The following is a 26,833-nucleotide window of genomic DNA, read 5'->3' as shown; positions in this document are numbered from 1 at the left end:
GGGGACAGAGGGGAAGCGCCGCACGCCTTCCCCTCTGTCCCCTCTTTTGAAGCAAGGGGCGGAGGGGAGAAGATCGCTTCTCCCCGTTGCAGCCCCTTGGTTCAAAAGGAGTTCGGGAGAGAGGGGAAGGCGCTCTTTTGAAGCAAGGGGCAGAGGGGAGAAGATCGCTTCTCCCCGTTGCAGCCCCTTGGTTCAAAAGGAGTTCGGGGAGAGAGGGGAAGGCGCTCTCTGTCCCCGGAGATTGCGGGGCTGGCAACGGGGAGAAGCGATCTTCTCCCCGCCGCCCCTTGCTTCAAAAGAGGTCCGGGGACAGCGGGGAAGACGCGCTGCACTTCCCCGCTATCCCCGGAGCTTGCGGGGCAAGCTTCGTTTTGCGAAGCAAGCCCATAGGGAAATTCGTCTTGCGAAGCAACTCGAAAACGAAAAAACCTTTCGTCTTGCGAGGCGTTCGTCTTGCGAGGCGTTCGTCTTGCGGGGCACCACTGTACTTTGGTTGGTGCTGGGCTCCTGGGATGTCATCAAGCGTTTCCAAAGGATGAACAACAGAAGAGCCTTTGCATGAAAGCTAGTTGCTTATTTCACAAGGAGACTTGACATAAAAACTTTTAGGCGCCAAAAAGAGCGAGCACCAGAAGGATATGGAAGAATTCACATACACACAACCCCACAACAGCTTGCCGTAAAAAAGCCTGTTGTTTCCCCTGCCTGGGGTTAAGCCTTGAGATAAGCAGAGGCTAACAGAGACTGTGAACCAATCAGGTAACAGGCGACCACGCAGGAATAATTCAACATTGGTTTGTAATCTGGCCTGGCTTGAGTAATCAGGTAGGTTACAGTAGTCAATCTTCTACTTATAGTATCTTGACCTGTACAAGTAGCATGTGATAATTCACAAAATTATAAGCAGCATCACAATTCTTAAGTGCAGAGTTGTCTTTGCAATATATTAATATCCAGCTGTGTGTAAGGCTGTATCACAGGACTCATCGGGACACAAGTAGATTTTTTGAATTAAAGGAATCAAGTACCTTTGGCCTCAGTGCAGGTTCTCACATGCTTAGACAAAGATGCTTAGCTATGATACATACTAATCTTTAGAGCTTTAGCACTGCACGCTGAATGAAAACTTGGGTGTAACACATGCTGCTTTAGTGTTTCTTCATTGAAAACCAATAATCCTACTGATTTGTCTGAGATATCCGAAGGGGAAATTAAGCTTTTAGGGTGGTGCGTCTCTAACAAAGCTAGCTATTTCCTGTGAGCTAAAATAAAACAGAAAACAGTCAGAGGAGATTTCAGGCATACCGTTTATCATAGCATATTGTTTGCTGAAACTGCAGCTTATGCAGTTCTTTTTTATTAAAGGCCAGATCATGCTGCCAAATTTATATATCTGGTTTAATAAAAATGGTTTTAACACTAGTATCCCAAGTTCTGTAAAGTCTCTTGAACCTTGCATTACTCTCAGTTCATGTAAAAGTATATATAATTTGTATAGTCCACTTTAACGCCCAGAGCATATCTAAAAGTGATTTACAAGAAAATAGTGTCACATTCAAAATCTGGTACAGGAAAAGAAGTTACATAGCATAGTGGATAATGTTGGACTAGGACATGGAAGACCGGGGTATAATTCCCACTCACCTGGGTCACCTTGGGCCACTTACTGACTCTCAGCCTTTCCTAACCTCACAGGGAAGTTGCAAGGATAAAATGGGGAGGGGAGAGCTACGTACACCACCTTGAACTCCTTGGAGGAAGGGTGGGATGGAAATGTAAGAACAGTAAGGAAAATCAATTATCCAGGCTGTATTTCCTGCCATAATAATAATAATTTATTACTTATACCCTGCCCATCTGACCAGGTTGCCCCAAACACTCTGGTGGCTTCCAAGAAAATATAAAGGGACAAAACAAAATATCAAACATTAAAAGCTTCTCCCTACAGGGCTCCCTTCAGAAGGTTGTATAGTTTTTTATCTGTTTGTCATCTGCAGGGGGGGGGGTGCCACTACTGAGAAGGCCCTCTGCCTGGTTCCTTGTAACTTAGCTTCTCAGTGAGGGAACTGCCAGAAGGCCCTTGGAGCAGGACCTGAATGATGGGGGTGGAGACACTCCTTCGGCTATAGTGGGTCCCGATTGTCATACCAGGCAGCAGCTCCCACCAAAATTTAATTGAGGCTGGGGAGCCTTTCCAGTGCACCAGCGACATCAGAGCAGTTAAGCCAAAAGGTATTCAGAGGGGTTACGTGGTCCCACTGCAACATCAGGGATCTGCTGAAGAATTAACACTCGCAGCCTACAAACTGTGAACATGCTAGGCATTTTATTATTCCTACAGCTCCATCAACATACATGGTGCTTTACAGAGCAGTGTTTTAAAATCAATTGCTACATTTTCCATCAGATACATTTTAATTATGAGTGCATAAGGAAAAGCAGCCCAACATTCAGAAAATAATATGAAAATGTTCAGCTTGCATGTTAAGTAATTCATTCGTCCATAAAGTCCCAACCAGCTTCTCCTAAGAATGTTATGGCAAGCAGGGGAGCAAACCAAAGAAGCAAATCAGAAGTATTAAATGTAGGGAATGCATACTGATACTGAATAGCTTATATCCTTCATGAGAAAAATGTCACAATTACAAAAGAGAAATCTATATACACTGGAGTGTAAAAAGATCATGCCTTGTTTTCATTAATTATATACATAATTATATATACTACATGACATCCGAGTCAAAATAATGGTAAAAGGCAAACAGAAATCCAAGAGCATGTTGATTCATTTCCATTCATACCACATTCTTGATATGCAGTCAAAGGCCACCCAAGCTTGGGAAAGGGACCAGGAAGATCTGTTAATTCCCTCTCGATACAGATCTCAACCAGCATTCCAGTAATGGCAAGACGTAAAGAGTAAAGTTTCCCCAACTCCAAAAAAGCAATCAGGAACTTTCAGCATGTGTTTTTGTATGCGAGTGTGCAAACATGTACACTAGGAAACCTTAAATACATAAACACAGCTGTTCTAAAAATAAATGGAATGTTTTTTTACTGCCAAGGATAATTTTGGAATCCCAAATCTGCAAATACGCTCACTAACATGCTGCCTCATTAGTGACCGGTACAAAAATCAGTATATTCTTCAAAGCGTCTTGCAGCGCCAGCTAACATTTCCACAGATTTGAAGCAGTGCCTTTTCACCACCAGAAAGGCACCAACAAGTCAGAGGGTTTAGCCAACCTTACATTTTGTCCTGCTCTTTCCAGGCACAGGAATACACTTAAAAGCCCAATGTCTAAGCATTGGCCGTTGGGAGCTTTTTGCCCCACCAAAACATCAGTTCAGATTTTCTGTGGATTGCTGTTTGCTCTGACTGAGCTTTGAAGAACAGATTTTCACAGGGGAAACCCTGGAGGCACAAGAAAGGATGCTCAGACACAGAGCCTTAAAGTGTGGGCTGTGCCTGGAAAGAGCAAAAGAAAGGGAAGCGCCGATAAGCCCACTGGAATCACACATTTCTATTTAATTTAAAACTGGCTTGTGTACTGAAGACTTTTAACCCGTCATGTCACACCTATTCCTCCAATAGCTTCAGGAAGATCTTACCAGTCGGGAATGTGCAGTCAGAAACAGAGCGAGGGCAGCAGGAAAGAAGCAGAGTTGGAAGAAAAACCCAAGAGATGAAAAAATGGTGTACATACTAATGTATGTAACATACAAGGGCATCCACTACAAGCTGGAGTACTGGGCTGGGAATCACAACCCTGAGCACACAAAGCGCTTTGTGCAGTAGTTAGTGGCAGCTTCAGAGCAACCAAAGATAAGGGGCTGAACAAGAATAAGAACATGCAGCCAAAACTTCTTACACTGCTGGTTGAGAAACTACAGGTGGCTGAACCTGCAGGCATGTGGTCAGGGGACGGGGGACGGGACCCACCTGATGCAACAGAGAGGAAAAGAAGGTTATGGAATAAATAAGAGAATGAGAAGTATGGATGGTAAGTGAAAGAACGCAAAGGCAGCACTTATATGTGAGTTAAGCTCCACTGAAATAACTGACTGTTTACCTCTGAATACATACAACCAGGACTGAGCTATGAAACTTATTTTCTATGCTAAGCCTGGGGGCAGGTTGTTTGCCAACTCCTAACTGTTCATTAACTACATTTTACAAACTGGTTAATTTAAGGTTACTGACCAGAACCCCTAATAAGAACATAATCTACAGTTCCTTAGCACAATACATTCCAAAGATTTGCTAAGCCGTTCAGGCTTATCTGATCCCTATTAATCCCTGGCTGAACATGCTCCCGGTCTTTTACAAATGCCATGAGCTTCTCAGTGCATGGAGCATATTCATATATGTTTCCATACATCAGAACACTATTCTTTCATCCAGTGTGGTGTAAGGCAGCAGGAAGACCTCCTAAACCACTGGATGGTTTTAAATTTTGATGGAAATGAAGGGTCTGCACTTGTACTGGCATAGCTGGCACAAATAATAAAAGGAGCCCTGATGGGCCCAGAAAAAAGTCCATTCAGTCTAGTGTTCCATCCTTACCAAGTGAATATGGGAAGCCCACAAGGAGGGCATGAGCACAGTAGCATGTCACATCTTAAAGGTGTTGTTAGGCTTTGGTGAGGCCAGCCAAGCTGATACCACACTGCATTAAATAACCTGACTTTCTCCAAATACAGGTAGCGAGCCAGAGTAATCTACGGAGGACTCTGTTTATACAAATATATACAAATTCAATTGCAGGATGGAGCAGCAATTTCCCCAATCATGTGCTAATGGTAGTTGTTTTTACAGGACATTTTTCTTTCAATGCAATGTTCTGCAAACCAGATTCTACTAGTTTCCCAAAGCGTAATCCAAGTAGCTCACATACAGCAACATTCTTTTGTCTTGGCTCTCAAGAGTCAACATTTTTTTCCCCAGGTCACAATTCTAGATCTTTGAAATCTGCTGGTTATCCACAACCAGGGCCTCAGTCAGATTGGTAACGAAAAGGCGATTTATATGCGTTGTATATGCGAGATGGCGACGTGGAGTCTCATTTTTCTCTACCTGTTTTCCCTGTTTAAATTTGCAACTCATTTAACCGAAACACTTTTTTGATGTGTCTAGATGCAGCCCAGGTCTCTGAACGGAATCAGTACAGCCACTCTATTCCACAAACATCATCCCCATCCTCCATGACACATCTTGATTCTGCTTTTCCATTCTATTAGTCTTATCTCGTTGCAACTCCCATAACTCCACAATTTTGTTTCTCCTTCATCCTTTCTCTACACTTACAATAACCTTTTAAATTGATTTTACCCCATTTCTGATAACAGCAGTTGGCACAAATATCGAATACTTAACATGAATCCTCTTCATATTTACTACACAGATCTGCCATTATCTTCAGGCCTTCCCCATAATGTGTTATTTACTAGACTCTGGAGTGGGTAGATTTTTTTTAACACAACAGAGCAGCTTGATATTTATCCATGGCAGCTCTGCGTTCAATTAAGAGTTGCATAGTCCTTCTGTAAAAGTTTTGCTTCTGTTTAGCCCTTTGGGTGCAAAGGCTAAATCTTGCTTAACATATGTTTCTATAATCTCTCTTCCCCAAGCATGACCAAAATTTGTTTCTGTCAAAGGACTTCAAGGTCAAATACCTTTCAAAAGCATATTTTACGTGTATTTCACTTGCTGTATTTGAAGTGTCAACACGGCATCAGTTGTCTTCCTGCCAGGGTAAAAATTACATGAGCTACAACGTTCTGTTCCCTTAGCAAGGTGAGGCACTATATTTCCATACCATTTCTTTAAATAGATTATTACTTTGATTCCCCTAGAAGTCTCCATTGCCTCAACTTAACATCCTTGCTCTTAAAATTCAGTACTATGAATTTGTCCTACCTTTTAAAAATGTTCCTCGACTTTTGTATTTTCAGTCAGCTCTTTTACATGCCACCTTAAAGCTTCTACAAAATTTCCTCCTGTTCAGTCTTCCTCCTTCGCAAAATACTGCCTCTCCCAAGACTCACCTGCTTCTGTTTCATCTCTTGTATTCACTATCATTTATTCCACCTTCCAGTGCAAATTCATCTAAACACTCACTTTCTATGCTGAGAAGGGTACATTTATGACAATTCCAATTTTAATCACTTAATTCTTCTGGAAGAGAGCTTAAAAGAAAAGTATCTATAAAAACTCAAAAAGCAGTGAATTCCTTTGTAGGATGAGAAAGTCCGGAAAACAAGGTAGATGATAAAAAACCCAGAGTTCACTAAATGCAGCTCACAAGGGCTATTTCAAAGCATTTAAGAGATCTGGCACCCAGTGTCTTTTTGAGGTTTTATATCTGGTTCTTTCACAGGTTTCACTTCCTCCTCTGGTTTTGGTTTAGCCTACAAATAAAAAGAAAAAAAGTGGTGTTACTGGAGCGCAAATGTTTTCTGTTTTTCTTTTAAATACAGATTTAAGCAATGTGGCTTTCAGAATCAAGAGACAAATAAGCCCCATTTGTGCATTTATATTCACCACATGAAAACAGCCACAGGGTGTACTATCAACGTCTGTTGCCTCTAGTGAGTCAGCTTCAGTCTATAAATTTGAAGGTAAAGGTTTGAAGTGGGGAGCCTCCACTTCTTGTGGATCTTCATTCTCCAACTTGTGGAGGGCTGTAAACAGACAACAGGACTTGATAGAGCCCCAACCTTTCCCCTGCTCTTTTCACAAGAGCAACACAAATGCCAAAACAGGGCTAGATTACTCAGGTTTGTTTGTTTTTTAATTTGGTACACAAGAATGCAGAAGGCACTCAAAATTTAGGCCAGTTCTTCAGGTACTAAAAAAGTGCAGCTGCATATTATTCAATAGTGGTTTCAACCAAGGCATATTTTGAAAGCTTTTCAAGGGAGTAACATTTCGTGCAGGGAGCCCTTGGAACAAGGCAAAGATATCCAAGACACCGAAATCCAACGCTTTCACAGCACTAATCTCTATCAACACCATTCTTCCTCCACAAAGCAAGAAAGCAAGGTGATGCTGATGCAAAAGATAACTCAAGTTGGAAAAAGCAGCAAGAATTGCTTACACTGTCCTCCTTTGGCCTTTTGGTGAGATCAAACGCAGAAAGGGCTTCTGAGGTCCAGTGTGCATGCAAAGCAGGGAACTCAAAAGCAATTGGCTCAACCAGACCATAGTTTGCCTTCAGCTCCAGCTGGGGAGCCTCTGGGGGAATCTTCTGGAAGTAACTGGAAAAAAAACACCATGTTGGATTTTAGCAACCTCCTCGTTCTTCTCGTTCAGGACTCAGGATTCGTGCCACAAGGCAGTGGGCACAATTTAAACAAACACACCTCACAGTCTGCACATTCATTCCTATATCGGGGTGGGGAACCTCTGGCCCAAAGGAATAATTAGGCCTCTGCAGCATCCTTTGGCCCACCAAGCCATTTCTGCCAAGCTATACCTACTGACCTACATCTGACACCATAAGTATAAAGTATACTTTATAAGTATACTTATGGGGCAAGTATAAATCTGGCTCAGCTGAAAGGTTTGCAGGCACTGCCAATCAGCTATGCTGAGCACTATGCAAAGCACTGAGTGAGGCAGCACTCTGAAAGGGGCTCTTGAAGTCCCTTTCAAAGCACTGGGCAAGGCAGTACAGTGGTACCTCGGGTTACAAACTTAATTCGTTCCGGAGGTCCATTCTTAACCCCAAACCGTTCTTAACCTGAGGTGCACTTTCGCTAATAGGGCCTCCTGCTGCCACCGACACACAATTTCCGTTCTCATCCTGCGGCAAAGTTCTCAACCCGAGGTACTACTTCCAGGTTAGCGGAGTTTGTAACCTGAAGTGTTTGTAACCCGAGGTACCACTGTACTTTGAAAAAGGGCTTCTGAATACTCCTGTGGGTCAAAAAGGTCAACTGGCGCCACTGTGACATCAAGTGATTGACAGGTAGGCTAATCTGCCTACTTGTCAAATGTGGCCTGTGAGGAGCAGGGGAGATAATGATCTCGCCCACTGGCCAGATCATTTTTCACTGGCCTGTATTTAAGGTCTTCAACACGGGATCACAGCCCAAAAAGAATCCTGGAATGAAGATTTCACGAGCACTTCAGGCTGCTTATTTTATTGCTGAAGTTTTATTATAATTGGGAAATGGATAAAGCGTATGCCCTGCCAATTCCTTTTTTTAACTAGAGAATGAAGTATGAAAGAATATCATCTGCTAGCAGCCTTTAACATCATTGCTCTCAGCCATACAAAATGGCTGCCGATCTTCACACGTTCATGCGCACCCGTTAGCACTAATTTCCCACAGAACTTGGCAAGATCTACTTTTTAGTTAATATGTTTATGGCTTATTTGGCTGTTACTGTATTTCAAAAAACAACAAGCAAGATCACTTAAAAACCATGCAAGTATTTGTTGAAAGCACGGAAGAGATGTAACAAACTTACATGAATCCATTCTCTCGCTGGCATTTTTCTAAGGTATTTTTCACCAGAGTTCCCAGTTTCCGAAAGAAGAGGTGGCCGGAAGGCTTAGCTGTAGTTCCAGGACCTTTGGTTTCACCATATTCTTTGCACAAAGCTTCAGCCTTGGCAAAAACTGAACAAGAAAACAACAAATGAGACCATGCTCTTTAATTATTCCTCTTTGTAAAAGCTGGACAATCTACTGTTTTCACCTGAAAGAAGATCTGAAATACTGAGAACACAATCATGGACATGATTTACACTTTACGCTTTATAGAACGATGACATGTACTTGGAGAAATGACAACAAGCTGAACAGTCACAAAGTGAGACAGTTGCTTTTTTACTTTTGCTGATTGTTCTACATTGGCAAAAAACAAACAACAACCACTGCATTTCCCCCTATGTAAATCATTCTAGGCTTTTTTAAAGCTGAATCTCATATAGACGATTAGCAGATACAAAATCTGACTATCATATCTTTGTGGAAAATACTTTTGGCAACACTTATGTTACAATTTTGCTCGGGTACAGTGTAGTCTTTCCTAGACTAATGATTTCTCCGCACCTATCAGTTTGGCACAGGAATATTTACCAAAGCAAGTCCCAGACCTATTAAGAATGTTCTGAGGGAGATTTAGGTGACACTCTGATTCTCTGCATTTATGAGCAAGACTTTGGATGTTTTGATGTGTGGTAAATAGAAGGTAAAATCCCATATTTTCCGGAAGGGAGGGACAAGGTACAAAAGAATGTAAGAGCAGGCCTGCTTGATCTGACCCAAGGCTACACCTTGTCTAGCATTCCATTTCTCAGTGGCCAACCAGATGCCAGGAAGACAGGAGCTCTCTCCCACTGTTGTCACCAGTAGCCATTTCCTCCATTTCCAATTTGTCTAAACTTATTTTAAAGTCATCAAAAGTGTGACCATCACATGTTGTAGAAACAAATTCCATAGTTTAACTGTGTGCGGTATAAAACAGTAATTTCTTTAGTCAGTCCTGAAATCTTCAATATTGAGCATCTTCAAATGGCTCCCAGCTTTAGTATTACAACAGAAGGAGAACATCATCTCTCTATCTGGTTTCTCCTCACCATGCATAACTTTATAACCTCTATTATGTCCCCTCATGTTAACACATTTTCTTGAACCAGCAGCTCCAAACATTGTAATCATTGCTCCTGCTGCCTGAACTTTTTGGTTGCCCTCTCTGGGACCTTTCCCACCTCTAACACGTCTTTTAGAGGTGAGTGATCAGAATTGGAAACAATATTCCAAGTTTTGTCACACCAAACATTTGTAAGCAGGCATTATTATGTTAGCAGCTTTGTTTTTTACCCCTTTCCTAATGATCCCTAACAGGGAATCTGCATTTCTCACAGATGCCAAACCCTGTGATGACGCTTTCATGGAGCTAAATGCTAACAATGCATTTTACCATTTTAATGTCCATTCAACCAGCTTGGAGAAAACTTTTTGGAGCTCTTCCCAAGATTTGTTTTCGCCACCTGAATAATTTGGCATCATCTGTGAAAGCCTGGCCACTTCATTATTGTTCACCCTTAACTTCAGATTATTTATGAACAAGTTTAAAAGGATTTTTTTAAACCACCATACATACATTTTTCTGATTCCTGCAAAGACCTAATGGCTTCTCCACATTTATCACCGGCCAGGAGTGTTTGACCATGGTAGCAGTAGGCCTGGTGAAAGAATACATTTGTTAAACAATTATGACATGGGTAGGCAAGCTAAGGCCCGGGGGCTACATTAGGCCCAATCGCCTTCTAAATCCAGCTCGCAGACGGTCTGGGAATCAGCAAGTTTTTACATGAGTAGACTGTGCCCTTTTATTTTTTATTTAAAACGCATCTCTGGGTTATTAGTGGGGCATAGGAATTCATTCTTCTTCTTTTTCCAAAATACAGCCCAGCCTCCCACAAGGTCTGAGAGACAGTGGACCAGCCCCCTGCTGAAAAAGTTTGCTGACCCCTGCATTACGACATGCTGTGGAGCAACATTAAAATGCCACTTGCTTCAAGGGTTGAGGTAGAAGAGCAGCAGAATCATGACCTGGGAAGCATCACCAACAATCCAACTGGAGAGCAAAAAAGCAGAATACGTACAAAGTGCATTTCTGTTCTCGTTCACAATGCACATCTTTATTTGAGACAGTACGCAATTTTCACTGTCCACTGCAGCAGAATCGTACAGGTAATGGATTACTGCTGTGGGGACAAGATGCTGGGCCTGATATATTATAGGAAATTTAAGAGCATCCTATCAAAAATACACTCTTCCTGAAAAGTACTGCTTTAAATAGAACACAAAGCTTTGATTGCATTCTATGCTAGTATTTTATGGCCCTTTGGAAATCTTCTTGAAAGGTTTATGAATGATGACAGAGCACTCACATAGGCCATATAGAAACATGACTTCAGCTGAAGGTATTTTCGCCACTTGGTTGTATATGCTGGGTCCAGACTGGATAACATTTGATCTGGAAGGAGAAGACAGCATTACATTTACAATAGCAGTCTATTCACAAAGCCATCCTCTTACTGTGACTGCTGAGACCCTAATTTGGTATGAAAGCTCTAGTTACTCTGGGAACTGCTTTTTAATATGCATGATTGCAAGATACATCTAACTTATTTGGAGAAAACTACAGCAAGCCAATTAAGTTCTCAACCTAAGTTTGTTTCTTGCCCCAGTTAGCTATAAAGAGAGGAAAGTAAACATTATCAAGTCAGTCTACTTTCTGGAATCATGGTTAACCCAAACCAAGACCCTTCTTACCTAAATCTGAAAGCCATGGAAATCATTTACTGTCCATAATATTTCCTTGGTATTCTTTCAACGCTTAGGAGCCTGTACTTTAGGACTTGCTTAAGAAGCTATCAAGAATTCATACAGCAGTGCTTTCTGACATACCTGCTCTTTGATAGAAATTAGCTGTTTCATAGGCCAGAGCAGCTATTAGACCAGGATTGTGTTTCAGTTCAATAGCTCGGGCAATAGTCACTGAAATAAAAAAATAGATATGCTGAAGCTATTTCCTGTAGTTGATGGAGATTAAAAGTATAAGTGAAAAATTGGCCACAGAAGTCCTGTTCAGAAATAAATAAAAGGTAACATGTTTCTAACAGTTGAGCCACACCGGATGAACAACACAGACGCCTCCTGCAGGAACAGACTAGAAGGCCTGTCTAGTCCAGCGTCTTGTGCTCACAGTGGCCAATCAGATGCCTCTGGGAAGCCCACAAGAAACAGAACTCTCCACACTTGCAATTCCCAGCATATGATATACAGAGATACACTGCCTCTGACAAAGGAGATAGAACACAGCCATTGCGGCTACTAGCCATTGAGAGCTTTACCCTCTTTTTTAAAAACCACCAAAATTGGTAATGATCACTACATCTTGTAGGAGCAAATTCCCCAGTTTAACCATACACTTTGTAAATAATTTGAGACCCTGAGACCCCTGCCCCAATTATTGAAGGAAATCACTCAAATACCAGGCTCTGCTATCTTAAAGTTAAACTGAATTATTCATAGCTGCTGGTAGAAACAGGAAAGGTCAGGTTTCACAATGAAAAAAGGTACAAACATTGCTCATGGCTGAATGTAGCTAATTAAATTAGCAAAAGTGATATCATTAGTAATAGAACTGGACAGATGCCCCAAAGCTAATAACACGGGCATTATACCAAAGATCACAATAATGTTCTAGTATAGTTGTGCACATATGTCAGAATGAAAAGGATGGGGACACAGGTGTTCAAGCCAGAATAGAAATTTGAAATTACCATGTCAAGAGCAATGTCAGAACATGAGGATGTCAGCAGTAAACCTGTCAACCTCTCCTCTATTCTATTACTGCTCAGCTTACTCAGGAGCATTTGGCAAGGTACTTTATCAAAGGCTCTTGAAGGTCTTAAGTACATGACGCTGACTGGCTCACCTCTATCTATATGCTTGTTGACACTCTCAAAAGACCCCAAAGGACAGAATTTACCCTCACAGAAGCCATGCTGACTACTTTGGCAAGACTTGTTCTTCTATATGCTTGGTAATCCTATATTTCCAGGAGTTTTTCCAGAACAGACATTAAGCTAACCAGATCCCCTCTGGATCCTGTTTTTTAAATATTCCAGCAATTGAGTATTTCCATGGATCAGAAATAGAAATATTCCTTAATTAACTTGATACAAAGGGAGAAAATCAGTTAAATAAATAATCTACTGAGTTTCATAACCAATGTTTTCAAATCCCTTATGAGGAAGGACCTTAGTCCTGCATGGAGCTTACAGGTTTGCTTGTCGGTGTCTCCAATTATTGGGATCAGGTAGCAGGTGATGAGAAACATCTCTAAATCACTGGGAGCTGCTACCAATCGGAGTAGACTACATTCAGCTAGGTGGACAAATACAGGCCAGGGGCATCTTCCTATGCCCCTAAAATATCTGGATTTTGCGTTATTACTATATAAAAGCAGCCCCACTGCATCAGGCCAAAGGCCCATCTAGTCTAGCATCCTGTCCTCACAGCAGCCAACTACTGTATTTTTCGCCCCATAGGACGCACCGGCCCATAGGACGCATCAAGTTTTTTGGGGGGGAAATAAAGAAAAAAAATTATTTTCCCCCCAGGCGCTTGTGGGGCAGGCAGCGGGGAGAAGCGCTCTTCTCCCCGCCGCCTGCCTTGAGATCAGGTCCTGGGAGAGCCTGGAGACGCGCTGCGTCTCCCTGCTGTCCCCGGAGTGGTGGGGCAGGCAGCGGGGAGAAGCGCTCTTCTCCCCGCCGTCTGCCTCCAAACCACTTCGGGAGACAGCGGGATGGCGGCGTTCCGCCTCCCTCTGTCCCCCGACCTTGTGGGGCTGGCGCTGGGGCTCTCCTGAAGCCTGGAGAGCGAGAGGGGTCAGTGCGCACCAACCCCTCTCGCTCTCCAGGCTTCAGTGAAAGCCTGCATTCGCCCCATAAGACGCACCCACATTTCCCCTTCATTTTTGGAGGGGGAAAAGTGCGTCCTATAGGGCGAAAAATACGGTAAATGCTTACAGGCAGCCCACAAGTATGAGGTAAAATGCCAAACCACATTCCACCCTAGAGTTCCCCAGGAGAGAAAATATAAAGAAATCCAGAGAGAGCCCTTAAAAATTTAAGGAGTACCTTCTTGTGCTTCAGCTTGGCACTGGATAACGTAGGAATCTATCAGTCGAGCTTCTAAATCTCTTCCCTTTTCTACAGGAGTGATCAGCTTAGGGATGTGGCTTTCCTAAAGGGGAAAAAATGTAATTTAAGATATGTTTGAAGTGCTATAACCAAACAGAGGTAACATCTGAAGGAAATGACCAAGGAGTAATGAGATCACAGGTATAACCCTGGACTGGTTCTGGGATGGGCACAGGTGGCACTGTACTTCAGTGCTTCTGTTCTTACCTTCTGTATGATTAACAGAGTGGCTTTCAGATACTATTTGGCTGCCCCCTGGCACTTCTGCTATGGGGTTCCCCAAGGTACCATCTTTGCCCCCAATGCTTTTAACAAACCACTGAGAGTAGTCATTAGGAGACTTTGAGCAAGACGTCACCAGGGACCTGATGACACTCAGCTCTACCTCTCTGTTACATCTAAATCAGAGGAGGCTGTGCAAGTCCTGGATCAGTGTCCGGAGTCAGTGATGGGATGGATGCAGGAAAATAAATAGAAGCTGAATCCTGAAAAGATTCCTGAAGGAGCAGGCACATGATTGTTAGTAAAGGTAAAGGTACCCCTGTCCGTACGGGCCAGTCGTGTCCGACTCTAGGGTTGTGCGCTCATCTCACTCTAGAGGCCGGGAGCCAGCGCTGTCCGCAGACACTTCCGGGTCACGTGGCCAGCGTGACAAGCTGCATCTGGCGAGCCAGCGCAGCACACGGAAACGCCGTTTACCTTCCCGCTATACAGCGGTACCCATTTATCTACTTGCACTTAAGGGTGCTTTCGAACTGCTAGGTGGGCAGGAGCTGGGACCGAAAGACGGGAGCTCACCCCGCCGCGGGGATTCGAACCGCCGACCATGCGATCGGCAAGTCCTAGGTGCTGAGGTTTTACCCACAGCGCCACCCGCGTCCCTCCCACATGATTGTTACATATTATTATTTTTATTTATTAAACCCGGTTTCTAAGCAAACTAGACTTTTAGCATCACGGCACCACTATTTTAGAACATGCTTCTATTGAAATCAAACAGGCACCTACAGTTTTTATATTTCATTACCTGTTGTTGAAAACATTATTGTTTTGACACAGCTTTTTATAGAATTAATTTGATCTATTGCTGGGTCATCTGTTCTGTACTTAATACGTTTATAATATTATGATGTTTTAATGAATTCATTGCACACTGCTATATTTTTCACATGTATTGTGGGTTTATAAATAGTCTTGCAAATAAGTAAAAGTATTGTGCCATTCTACTTCCAAGCAAAGGAATGAATTCTCCGACTCTGTGAAGTGTATGGAGCATTTATGGCTACCATAGAATTCCAGAGGTATGTGGATCAACAAAAGACAGTTGCTATTAGATCAGGCCCCACTAGTCAATAAGTCATTCCAAAATTGAGAAACCGCATGTGGTATAGTCTCTCTAGGGCTTGACTGCTTGCTTGAATGCACCCTCACATCAAAATCTCCTTGCATTAGGAAGATTTGCCCTATAAACTACAAAAAGAAAAAGAAAAAATACAAGCTTCCAAGAGATTTGGAGTGCATTTTTGAAAGTGCATTACTCAAGAGTAATATCTACACAACTAGAAGAAGTGGGAAGCACAATGCAGGGACGAAACCCTCTCCAGTTTAACAGTTTTTAATTTGGGATTCAATCAGAGCAGTGGCACTCATTTATCCTAACCTTTTTCTGAGCATGTGAGCCTGAACAATGAAATGAGGGCAGGCTGGGGAAAATTGGGCGGGGGGGGGGGTTGTCGGAGGGAATAAGAGACTGTTCTGTTTACTGTAATAAGGCCAAACCCTAATAACCATCTCCTCCCCCCTCCCCATTGTTTAGCTTGTTTTCCATGCATACAAATATGGTGATATTGGAATGCCTTCAAGCAATTCCCCCATATAAATCCTGATGTGCAACTATCCCATGGTGGGTATTCCACAGACTTTTCATAAACATCTGAAGTTGTTCTTCGTTCTCTAAATTAAGTTACTGTATAAAAGGAGGGGAATCAGAACATCCCCCAAAACAAGGGTTATACTGACCAAAAACAAAGCAAGAATAAAAACGGGATCTTCATAAGAGGGTATACGGTGTGTGTGTGTTGTTTTTGTTATTTAAATAAAATGGGTTTGTACCTTTAAGTGTTTGAAAATCCCAGCTGCTATTTTCATACTCCTGTGGACATCTTTTGCTTCATCTTCGGTTATGCTAAAGGAGGAGCAACAAATTAGTACTGCAGCTCTCCAAGGATATTAAACATCACCCGAATTTACTCCCATTTAACCTCATCAAATTTTCCAGAATTCTCCTTGGCCAGGTTTATTTCTAATTTCTAATATCTCACCCCATTTCAGGAGGGATCGCTGTAAATAACCTTTGTTTTAAATGTCTGATACAGCCGAGACAGTCAGAAGGTAAAAGCTGTCTTATACCAGATCAAAGTACAGTCATACCTTGAGTTGAATGTGCTTTGCGTTAAGCGCGTTCAAGTTGTGCTCCACGACAACCCGGAAGTAACGGAGCGCGTTACCTCCGGGTTTCGCCGCTTGCGCATGTGCGGAAGCGGCGAAACGCAACCCGCGCACACATGCAGTGGTGTCTTGCGTTCTGTTCGGGATGCGAACGGGGCTCCAGAACGGATCCCATTCGCATCCCGAGGTACCACTGTAGTTGTGTTGTGCATCTAGCTCAGCACTGTCTGCACTGACAGACAGGCAGGGTCTCAAGCAGATGCCCATCCCATTTCTCACACACTGATTTCTTTCACTAAGTATGTCAGGGATGGAACTTGGAACCTTCTGCATGTAATGTGTGTTCTGTCACCGATTATAAACGTCAGTCAACACAGCCCAACAACTGCAGCTCCAGTATATACCGTATTTTTGGCCCTATAGGACGCACCTAGTGTTTTTTTGGGGGGGAAATAAAGGGGGAAAATTTTATTTCCACCCCCCCCAGCCGCGGATATCTGCCTGAAGTGCGGGGCGCTCTGCTTCGGCGCGCTCCGGGCAGCAGGCGGCTATTCACAGCCTAGGGAGCCCTGCGGGAACTCCCGTGGGCTCCCCAGGCTTGCTGATAGCTTCCTGAAGCGTGGAGAGCGAGAGGGCTTGGTGCGCACTGACCCCTCTCGCTCCCCACGCTTCAGCGAAAGCCTGCATTCGCCCCATAGGACGCACACAGATTTCCCCTTCATTTTTGGAGGGGGAAAAGTGTGTCCTATAGGGCGAAAAATACGGTATCTGTTTCACCACAATACCCTTTGGACCAGGCACCCCCAAACTTGGCCCTCCAGCTGTTTTAGGACTACAACTCCCATCATCCCTAGCTAACAGGACCAGTGGTCAGGGATGATGGGAGTTGTAGTCCCAAAACAGCTGGAGGGTCGAGTTTGGGGATGCCTGCTTTGGATCCTGGCCTATGTTTCCATACCTAAAACATAACCCTCAAATGGAAAGCAGAAGAACAGAAGATGCAACATATATATCCCATGAAAAACAAGATTGTCTTCACCTGCTACCTTATGGCTAGGAAGGCAAGTGCCAACAGAGTATTCCATAACCAGAGTGCCATCATTGAAGAACGTAAGAGCCCTGCTGGATGGGATGAAAGCCCCATCTAGTCCAGCATCCTGTTTCCACAGGGACCAGCCAGATGTTTAGGGAAAACCTACAAACAGGACATGGGCACAACAGCACTCTTTCATTGTCTATGGGAGGAAAAGAACAGAGAAGGGCCTATATCAGGTCACCAAGTACCGAAAACTCTGAAGGAAGGGGAACCTGGAGCAGAGGCTCTGATGAGAATATCAGAGGAGGGCAGGCTCAGATAACAATAGGCAGTCCTTCAGATATGCTGGTCCAAAGCCAGATACGTGCTTTATATAACCACTATATATGCTACTTCACAATTTCGTCTGTTGGCTTAATTGATGTTTCCATGGGCTTAAGCACAACTAATGCTGCACAGGAAAAGAGGTAGATAGTTTAGAAGCCTATTACTAAAGTGAGAATACTTACTCTTCTTTTCCTGCCAACCTCGATGCATATTTTGTGTACCACAAAGCCACATTAAATCCCATGGAAATTAATTCAAACACAGCATCTTGTTGGGCACTAAGGGACAAGGGAAGAGAAAGAAAGAAAAATATAAACTCAAATGTTTTTTTGCATCAACTACAACACACTGTTAAGTACTTCACCTCTCTTTTAGAAACTTCTAAGGCGAACAAACAATCTTATGTTTAGTTCCTTCCTCACCCTCCCATCCCAAATCATGTGAGCAAACCCCAGAGTATTCAAATGTACGCTCCTCACATAGATTTCAGACAACTTGAAAAGGATAATTGTTTAGTCAGAAACAATTTATGCTTTGTTTTAAACTGGATTAAGAATGGTTGAAGCATAACTCTTGTGCAAAATCCAAGTCTCCATCAACCCCTCCAAACAAAGCACAGAATAGCAGTCAGAACTTTTACAGTTCCCTATAAAGAGCAACTGAGAATGTACTAGTTGGTGTTTTAAATGGAACATTTTATCTTAAGCAGAATTATTCACATGCCCTGTAAAGATAAATTTCATATGAACTAATCTTCTTCTCTCTGGGGTTCTATGATAAAAATTTATAATAATAAACTATTATTTATACCCTGCACATCTGGCTGGGTTTCTCCATCCATTCTGGGCAGAAGGGTTTGCAATTCAGGCGGGGGGGGGGGCTGCAATTACCCATACAAACACCCTAAACATGCAGATATTGTGGAAGACCAAATCATAGGAGAATATATATAAATATATATTTGTTTCCAGGCATCAACAACTTGCCTAATCATCGTGGCTTGGTTTAATGTGAATAAGCAGTGTGCTCCAGCATTCTGCTGGAAATGCAAGTGCTTTGTGCCCCTCGTTCCTGCTAAGCCAGAGAGGAAGCAAGTCATTGTGCAGCTTGTCATTAGTATTCATTTATAAAAATATTTATATACCACTAATTCATAAAGAAAATCTAAGCAGTGTAGAACTGTACAATCCAGCCTCTCAGTTACCAAAATATGGACTACTTGAGAACCCAGGCTTACAGATTTTTTCTCTTGGAACAAAGGATAAGTCAATCAGCTAAATAATAATAATAATAATAATAATAATAATAATAATAATAATTTATTATTTTTACCCCACCCATCTGGCTGGATTTCCCCAGCCACTCTGGGCAGCTTCCAACAAAATATTAAAATACAGTAACCTATTACACATTAAAAGCTTCCCTAAACAGGGCTGCCTTCAGATGTCTTCTAAAAGTCTGGTAGTTGTTTTTCTCTTTGACATCTGGTGGGAGTGTGTTCCACAGGGCGGGTGCCACTGAGAAGGCCCTCTGCCTGGTTCCCAGTAACTTGGCTTCTCGCAGCAAGGGACCCGCCAGAAGGCCCTCAGCGCACCTCAGTGTCTGGGCAGAATGATGGGGTGGAGACACTCATTCAGGTATACTGGACCGAAAGGATAAAGCCCATCAGCTGATTTGATGTAATTATTTTTTTTATAATTTATACAATGTTTTAAATTATATTTTTACCACTGGGCCTTGAAAGAAAGGGCATGATATAAACAGAAGTAATATCATGCCTGGAATATATAAGGCCTGGAAACGATGCCTTATGAGGAACGGCTAAGGGAGCTGGGCATGTTTAACCTGGAGAAGAGGAGGTTAAGGGGTGATATGATAGCCATGTTCAAATATATAAAAGGATGTCACATAGAGGAGGGAGAAAGGTTGTTTTCTGCTGCTCCAGAGAAGCGGACACGGAGCAATGGATCCAAACTAAAAGAAAGAAGATTCCACCTAAACATTAGGAAGAACTTCCTGACAGTAAGAGCTGTTCGACAGTGGAATTTGCTGCCAAGGAGTGTGGTGGAGTCTCCTACTTTGGAGGTCTTTAAGCAGAGGCTTGACAACCATATGTCAGGAGTGCTCTGATGGTGTTTCCTGCTTGGAAGGGGTTGGACTCGATGGCCCTTGTGGTCTCTTCCAACTCTATGATTCTATGATTCTAATAAAAATAGTTACAATAGGCACTGAAAACCATACTACATGTATGTAAGTACCTTGGTACTTGTCCTTGCAAGGTGTCTGTCCACTTAAAATTCTGAATATATCTCAGCTTGCTGTCCTGTGAAGAGTCATCCAATGAAACTATAAAGCCTGTTAAAACAAACAAACTCCTCTAAAATTCAAAGTAATTTTCAAAACGATGATCTTGATCTTCAGCAATTGTTCCTGAGTCTACTACTCAGCCTTATATACGTAATTTGTTTATATGTGGACTTTCACTATTTAATAGCCCCCAAGATCTACTCCACTAGGCTAATTGGGGGCCAGTTTTAATACTTAATATTGTACTGTACATCATCTTCTACAGGCTCGTTGCATAAACTGACTAATAAATATATTAAATAAAATTGTTTCATTATTAGGTGGGAAAGCAGAATTAAGAAAGCTATAGAAGTACAGCATTTACCTACTGGTTTCAAATATGTCAAATACATCCACTAGCCATATGAATCTCTGGGCCACTGATCTACATATCATGCCCATTGGGCTAGTGTCTCATTTTTATCTTTTATTGGCACAGCTGAGAATTTGTGCTCTCTATGCCAAGCACAGAGATTTATTTACTGAAACTACTAGTAACCAGAACAACTATGCCAGCTGCACTGATATCTTACCTTTCAAGAGTGAAAAATAGGAATCAGTTGCATTTTTCATCATATCTGGATTACAACTAAGATCTGTAAAAAGCTCCAAGAGTCGGCTTCGTGATAATCTTAGATCACTGCATTAAGAAACACACCAAAAACACAGTTCAAAGACAGATACTTTGGAGAGATTCAGTGTTGGATTGTCTCTTATTTCAGTACTTGCAAATGCATGTTGTATGTTGAGAAGCCCCACTGATTTTTTAGAACCACTTACTTGCAAATCTTTGTTGCAGCTGGAGTGGTGGCTACCCCATAGTAATTGAATGAGACAGGAGCTGTAGCCTTTAAAGGGTTTCGATGAAACCAGTGAGTCATTTCTGAGTGTCTCCTGCAGGTTTAGAACTACAGCAAGCCTGAAACAGCAAAGGGAAGGGAAGAAACTAGAGATTATAAACATAAATACCAATCTTCAGCAAAAATAATAATGATAAAGTATCTAATTACTTAGAAATAATTCTTCATTGCAGGAAAGACTTAAGGGTACAATCCTAGACACATTACTACAATGCAAATCTCCCTTACAATTTATTTACTGTATTAAAATTATTTGTATATTGTATTGCATTTCCAAACACAATAAAGTAGTTACAGGGCAATAAAAACGGCAACATTTAACAAAATGTAACAATAAAAGCTGTATCAGTAAAACATCCATTACATTTACAGTGGCCAGATATGCCAAGAGTTAGTATTAACAGTCAAAAAGAGGTTGGGTAAAAGGAATGTTTTTAGTGGCTGGGGGGAGCATCTAATAGTTGGTGCCTGCCTGATCTCCAGAGCACTTACTTCTGAGAAAGGACTGCACTATATGAAACATCTACTCTATTTTTTAAAGTCAGTATTAGCTAAGGTGGCAGCACGGAAATGCTTAACCCTTTAACACCCAGTTTAATATGACTAGTGCAGCAGAGATATACTACATAGCAATCACTCATTTATCACATGATATACTTTTGCAGAAGGACAAATCTATTTTAAGTTATCTTTTCCAGTTTTCATAAGATAGGCATTGTTCTGGAATAAACACAATAACCACAGCTTCAAGAATCTTTTAAGAGGCAAGAAGTACAGAGCACTCATACAACTGCATCAGCTAGATTTGCTACTCAGAATTTCTATCAATGGGGCCATTATTAACTTGTCTTTTGTATCTGTGAGTTCACGCTAGTCCATAAGATGCCTTTGTTTTAGTGTCAGAAATATTTGCTTAGAACTAGTTAAATACCGTATTTTTTGCACCACAACACTCACTTTTTTCCTCCTAAAAAGTAAGGGGAAATGTCTGTGCGTGTTATGGAGGGAATGCCTACGGGTGGCATGCCTACGGATTTTCCTCCTCTAAAAACTACGTGCGTGTTATGGTCGGGTGCGTGTTATAGAGCGAAAAATACGGTATTTGCTTAGAACTAGTTAAACTGTTCAGATCAGATACCTGATTGGTTTTTGTTGTAAGCCCACTCCTGCATTGGTAGATTTGTTCAACTGTGACGCTTACATGTATGTAAAAAAGCATCCAACCCTTTCACAAGCTTAGCCTACATTAAAGCAGAAGAAAGTCTGCAGCAGCTGCTTTTGGAAAAAACCAATATTTCCTAGCAGAATGGACTCATAGTACAATTAAATATTAAAAGCAAGTAGATTGTGATTAGGATAGTTAAAGCAACACTTTGAACAATCTAATTACTGTAATTTCACCCCCACTGTGTTTTTCAAGAACTTAAGAATGGGATACCTTTACAACAGTTGCCCCAGACAAACTATATTTACAGAAAGCACTTCTATATAATTAGAAGTTGCTTGTGCTCTCTTGATTAATGCGTATCACTTTAGAGCATTAAGAAACTTCTGCTTGAGTCTATTGACTGAGATGCTGCACAACCACTAAACTTATACTGTACAACATAAATGCTGATGTTCATCTAATATTTCTTAGCAAGCTTCTTTAGAGCAAAACCCTCAGTGCAGGCTTCCTTTACAAATAACATTACGGAATCTTTTCCCATTTGTAAATGGCATAAACAAGGGTGCATGTGAAGCTATGTACACGTATAGTGAGAACACATACAGCTGGTATTATCTTTGAAAGTTCCATCGTAGGCACTTGCCCAGCTCAAGAAGCAAACTCATTTTAAACTGTAAAACACCTTGTCTGATCCGTCATGCAAGAGGCTCCAGCAAAAAATATAAAAGACACCCCCAATTGTGCATGTAGTTTTCTACCATAACAGCACAAAGGTTTAAAACCACAGCCCAGGTTCTACTCTAACACCATTTTGCATCTAACATCTATTTTATTAATACAGTTCTTAAAAATAAATATTGTCCTTCTCAAATTGGTTATTTCAGTCCACCATTACAGCTTAATGCATATGTGGATGTTTAGACAAGAAGTCACGCTTATAAGGTCAGGACTGGTTAACTGAACTATTAACCAATAGTCATAAAAACACCCAAATAATAGCCTAACAATGCCTAAGCCACTACACTGACCTCTGTTTCATGCCAGAGAATCATAGCTGTCAACCTTCCCTTTTTTTGCGGGAAATTCCCTTATTCCAGCACCATTTCCCACAGCTTCCCGCTGCTATCCCGGATTGTTAGATATCCCGTAGACTGTCCCCAGGACAGGTGAGGCTGTTGATCCCTTATTTTCAAATCTAAAAGTTGACAGCTATGCGGAGAATCTTGCAAGTCCTCAGTCTGCTGGATGACCATTAGGCTAAACCAGTGGTTTTCAACCAGTGTGCCGTGGCACCCTGGGGTGCTTTGAATGATGGTCAGAGGTGCTGCAGGCAACACTGGCCTCTGTCCCTCCCCTCCTTCCTCTGATGCCCTCACATCTCTGCCTCCCAAAGGCTTTCACAGCTGTTTATTGCAGTTGCCCTGGCTACCTTTATGGAAGGTGGGCAGCTCAGAGACCAGGGATGACTTTAGCAGCTGCCCAGAGAACTCCCAAGGAGATGGGAGAGCAGAGGAGGCTGAAGGAAAACTCCACAAGGGAGGGTGTTTGAAAAGGGTGAGGCACTGCCAGCTCTGCAGGCAAGGGGTGACATAACTGGGCTCCTGAGCCCCACAGGGGTGCCACAGAAATAATGTAGTTGGTCAAGGTAGCCATAGACTCAAAAAGCTTGAAAACCACTGGGCTAAACAAAAGGAGATTACTGCATGCTTCTCCTCAGTCTGGGACTAATGAGAGAATGGAAGCAAATTGGGATTGAAGAGGTGTTCCTGATAGCACATATACCCCTCAAGGATCTTCTAAGCTGTTAGACGTCTACCTCTTCACAATGCAATATAAAGAATCTATTGGGATACTTAATTTGGAGCCTCTGACCTAAATCAATCACTTCACAGAACTATTTAAGCCATGAACAGGAAAGAGCCTCCACCAGGTTAATAGGGTAGATCATTAATGGAGGAGGAATATGTATCATCGGAGATGTTTTCCCCGAAATCTCCTGTTTACCACACACACACTTTCCATGCAGTGTCTCAGAGGAGTCAAGGATGGCCATCATCCGCCCCAGCTCCACACCAGAGCACTATAGTGACCAAGAAGATTTCCCCCATCGCTTATCCCCACCTCACCTCCGTACAAATGTTGCACTGAATCAATACTTTTCTACCCGAGGGCAGCAATCCTTTACCTCCCTACTGGGCAACAGGCCCCAGTGAACTCAATGTGACTTACTTCTGAGTAGACATGGGGAATGAAGGAGTGCACATACCTCCCTCAAATCCCTGTCAAAACTTAGCAGACTGAGAAAGGCAAAGTAGTGCTTCTCTACAGGGCGTGGTCACCTTTTGCTTATAAACATTACTTCACTCGTCGCAGGCCCTGCCAAGGGGAATCTCTTCCCCGTCTGGCCTCACCAACACACAACCGGGCCAAACACCGGAGTATTAAAAAGGGCACGAAGTCAAGCCCTGCCAACCCTCCCGCGTGTGTGTTGGTGTCTCCCCCATCACCGGCCGCCTTTCTCGGCCTTTCCTCCCCAGGGCGGGGCTGCTCTGTTTACCTTCTCTCCGCCAAGCTCTTCCTGCTGCGCCGCTGCTACGGCAACCACTTCCTGCTTGTGGGTGCGGGAGGAAAAGAAACCGAGATATAATAAGAAGGATCCCGGGCGGAGCAGCTCCTCCACTTCCGGCGCCGGCTTCTCCTCCCGCCGGTCTCTATGGTGCTGCGCGGATCCGGGAAGCAGGCGCGAAATGGCCGCGCCGGGAAAGCCGAGGGAGTCGCTCGCGCAGCGGAGCGGCCTCCCCCCCCCCGCAGTAGCCCGAGCGCATCGATACCTCTCAAGCCTGCGAAGGAGGAAGGGGGAAAGCGGATCCCCACGCCTCGCCCCTGTCTCTTATTGCTCCCAGACGGAAAGAGACGAGACTGCGAGGGAGTAAAGCCCACGGAACCCAAGGGGATTTTGAGCCAGCCTCCACCCGATGGCCTTGCAAGTCTGTTCCTCAGACAGGTTGCCATGGGCTCAGTGCAAGACAAATAGGTTCCAGTCTTGCTTGGATGCAAACCCTGCCGATTAATGGGTGATCTACTTCCCACAAAGTGTAGAGGCTTAATAATTTTCCTGCTATGGTATCTGCCACCCGCGTGCATTCTGAGGGACTCATCCTGCACAGTTTTTTTCCTCTCCTCTCAACCCCTGATAAGGAGCCAAGACCATATCAGCGGGGAAAGGTTATTCATGGCCTGCTCATCGGTTTGCTCCAGGACACTTCTTATATTAACTCACTGCGTTGTAAACTATGGGTGTCAAAGTTGCTCAGTGTTAAGGACCGCAATCGGGGGGTGGGCGAGAGGCTCTGCACAACTGCGGTATCTGGCGCGGTTGCGGCAATCCATAATAAACGGCTTGCTCCGAAGTAGTCCCGTTGACTACAGCAAGACCACTTTGATCTGGAATAAAAAGTTGTAGATTGCGATCTCTCTCACGCGAGCTAATGGCCACCACGAGCTATCAATTGCAAGAGAAAGTAGGGCAATATTGTTCCATCCTTCCCTTTTGTTAGTGCAACTGTCTTAGGCAGACATAACAGGGAATAAAGGGGGGGTCCTGATTTTTCGCGCGATTCAGGCTACAATCCTATGCCAATTTACTGAAGAGTAAGCGCCACTGAACGTAGTGGGGTTTGCTTCTAAGTAATAATGGGTTGCATCAGGCTGCGGACTACCGTGTTAATACGAATCTTTGTCCACGAGCTTTGTTCCCAACTGTCTTCGGCTGCGGTCATCCGTGAATTTACTTTTAAGGTAATCCTACCTGAAACCAATGGGATTCATTTCCTAGGTAACTAAGTTGCTAGAACTCTTAGAATTATAACATGGAAGGTAGGAACTTGGGTTTAATTGAAGATTCAATCCGTGCCCATTGAAATCAGTTCAGTTTGCTTTGGAGACAGCACTGAGATTGTACTTCCTATCAAAAGGATTTTAATAGCAAAGCAGGAAATGGATTGTTTAGTGAGCGGAGAAGAGGGGGGAAACGCAGCCTGAAAAATAGAACAAGCCTTCGAGAAGTGAGGTCTATGCTTAGCTAGGCAATAATAGATATACTGTACAAGAGTAGACAAAATAAAGCCAAGGAGGTGGCATTAGAAGGAAACTCCCCAGTGTACAGAAGTTCTCCTATGTCCACATCCACAAGTATCCCCTACACAATATAAGGATGAAAACATGCCTTCTTAGCACCCTGTGTCTAATTCTACATGAAAGCATCGGGCCGTCGCGGTGTTTTGAGCCCTACCTGAATGCAATGGCACTTCCGTGTAAACATTTTAAAGGATTGAGCTGTTGAAACACTACGATCGGCAAAGAGAGGAAGGAGACAGGGTACATACCGTTGTCTTTTAGTTCGGATGCTGGTGTGGAGGGGTTGAAACGCAAGATAAACGCACATTTTTCGATAATATAAATAAAGTCTGTCTGTAGCACTCACCTCTATCCACGACGGATTCGTTAGCCAACTTATATAGACCCAGATGTGGTGGTAAGCAGGAGCGTGATGACAGGTTGATCCAAGACCTTGTCAATAAATGCGCTAAGAGAGATCTACTAGCCGAAGATCACGTGTCCTCCCTTGCCCTGGCAAGAATCAGGTAACGAGGCGGAAGTGCTTCGGCTGGTGCCATCGTAGAAATTGGGCGGGGCGGCTGCTTCAGTAGCGACGACGCCTGGAGAGTCATACGCAGGGTTAGGTCCCCTTGGGGAGGTAACGGCTGAAGATCGGGGAGCAGAGAGAGCATGTAGGCTTTTTATCAAGGGAGCTCGCCTCCCGATTCCCTCTGAATGCCACAGGGCAGAGCCGTAATGCAGAAACGGGGCAGTTAGTCTATCATCCGTGTCTCTGTGTAGCCGTGGCCTTTTTT

The 26,833-nt window shown here is 43.1% G+C and overlaps 1 protein-coding gene and 1 long non-coding RNA gene across 5 annotated transcripts; one reads left to right on the top strand and one right to left on the bottom strand.

Annotated features, from left to right (window-relative positions):
- The first annotated feature begins 490 nt into the window (after positions 1–490).
- Positions 491–6,194, top strand: LOC309529714. Its single transcript, XR_014218364.1, has 2 exons — positions 491–5,459; positions 5,492–6,194. It is a non-coding gene; the product is annotated as an uncharacterized lncRNA (long non-coding RNA).
- Positions 2,305–26,830, bottom strand: BROX (BRO1 domain and CAAX motif containing). 4 transcript variants are annotated; one of them, XM_082217796.1, is made up of 13 exons: positions 26,404–26,830; positions 20,673–20,811; positions 20,426–20,532; positions 19,805–19,901; positions 17,729–17,824; positions 15,848–15,920; positions 13,673–13,778; positions 11,433–11,522; positions 10,913–10,998; positions 10,120–10,201; positions 8,480–8,630; positions 7,101–7,260; positions 2,305–6,411 (listed from the first exon to the last, which is right to left on the bottom strand). In XM_082217796.1, exons 2-13 carry the CDS (start codon positions 20,771–20,773, stop codon positions 6,325–6,327), a joined length of 1,236 nt encoding a protein of 411 aa, XP_082073922.1. In that variant the 5' UTR covers positions 20,774–20,811; positions 26,404–26,830; the 3' UTR covers positions 2,305–6,324. The 4 variants fall into 4 exon arrangements, with proteins under 4 accessions (XP_082073922.1, XP_082073921.1, XP_082073923.1 ...); XM_082217795.1 differs by lacking the exon at positions 26,404–26,830 and adding an exon at positions 24,478–24,632; XM_082217797.1 differs by lacking the exon at positions 26,404–26,830 and adding an exon at positions 24,187–24,437.
- Positions 26,831–26,833: the final 3 nt, after the last annotated feature.

The sequence above is a fragment of the Podarcis vaucheri genome (genome assembly GCF_965113315.1).
Source record: "Podarcis vaucheri genome assembly, chromosome: 3".
Classification (NCBI taxonomy): domain Eukaryota; kingdom Metazoa; phylum Chordata; class Lepidosauria; order Squamata; family Lacertidae; genus Podarcis; species Podarcis vaucheri.
The sequence above is the reverse complement of the archived record's forward strand: the minus strand, read 5'-3'. Positions and strand labels throughout refer to the sequence as shown.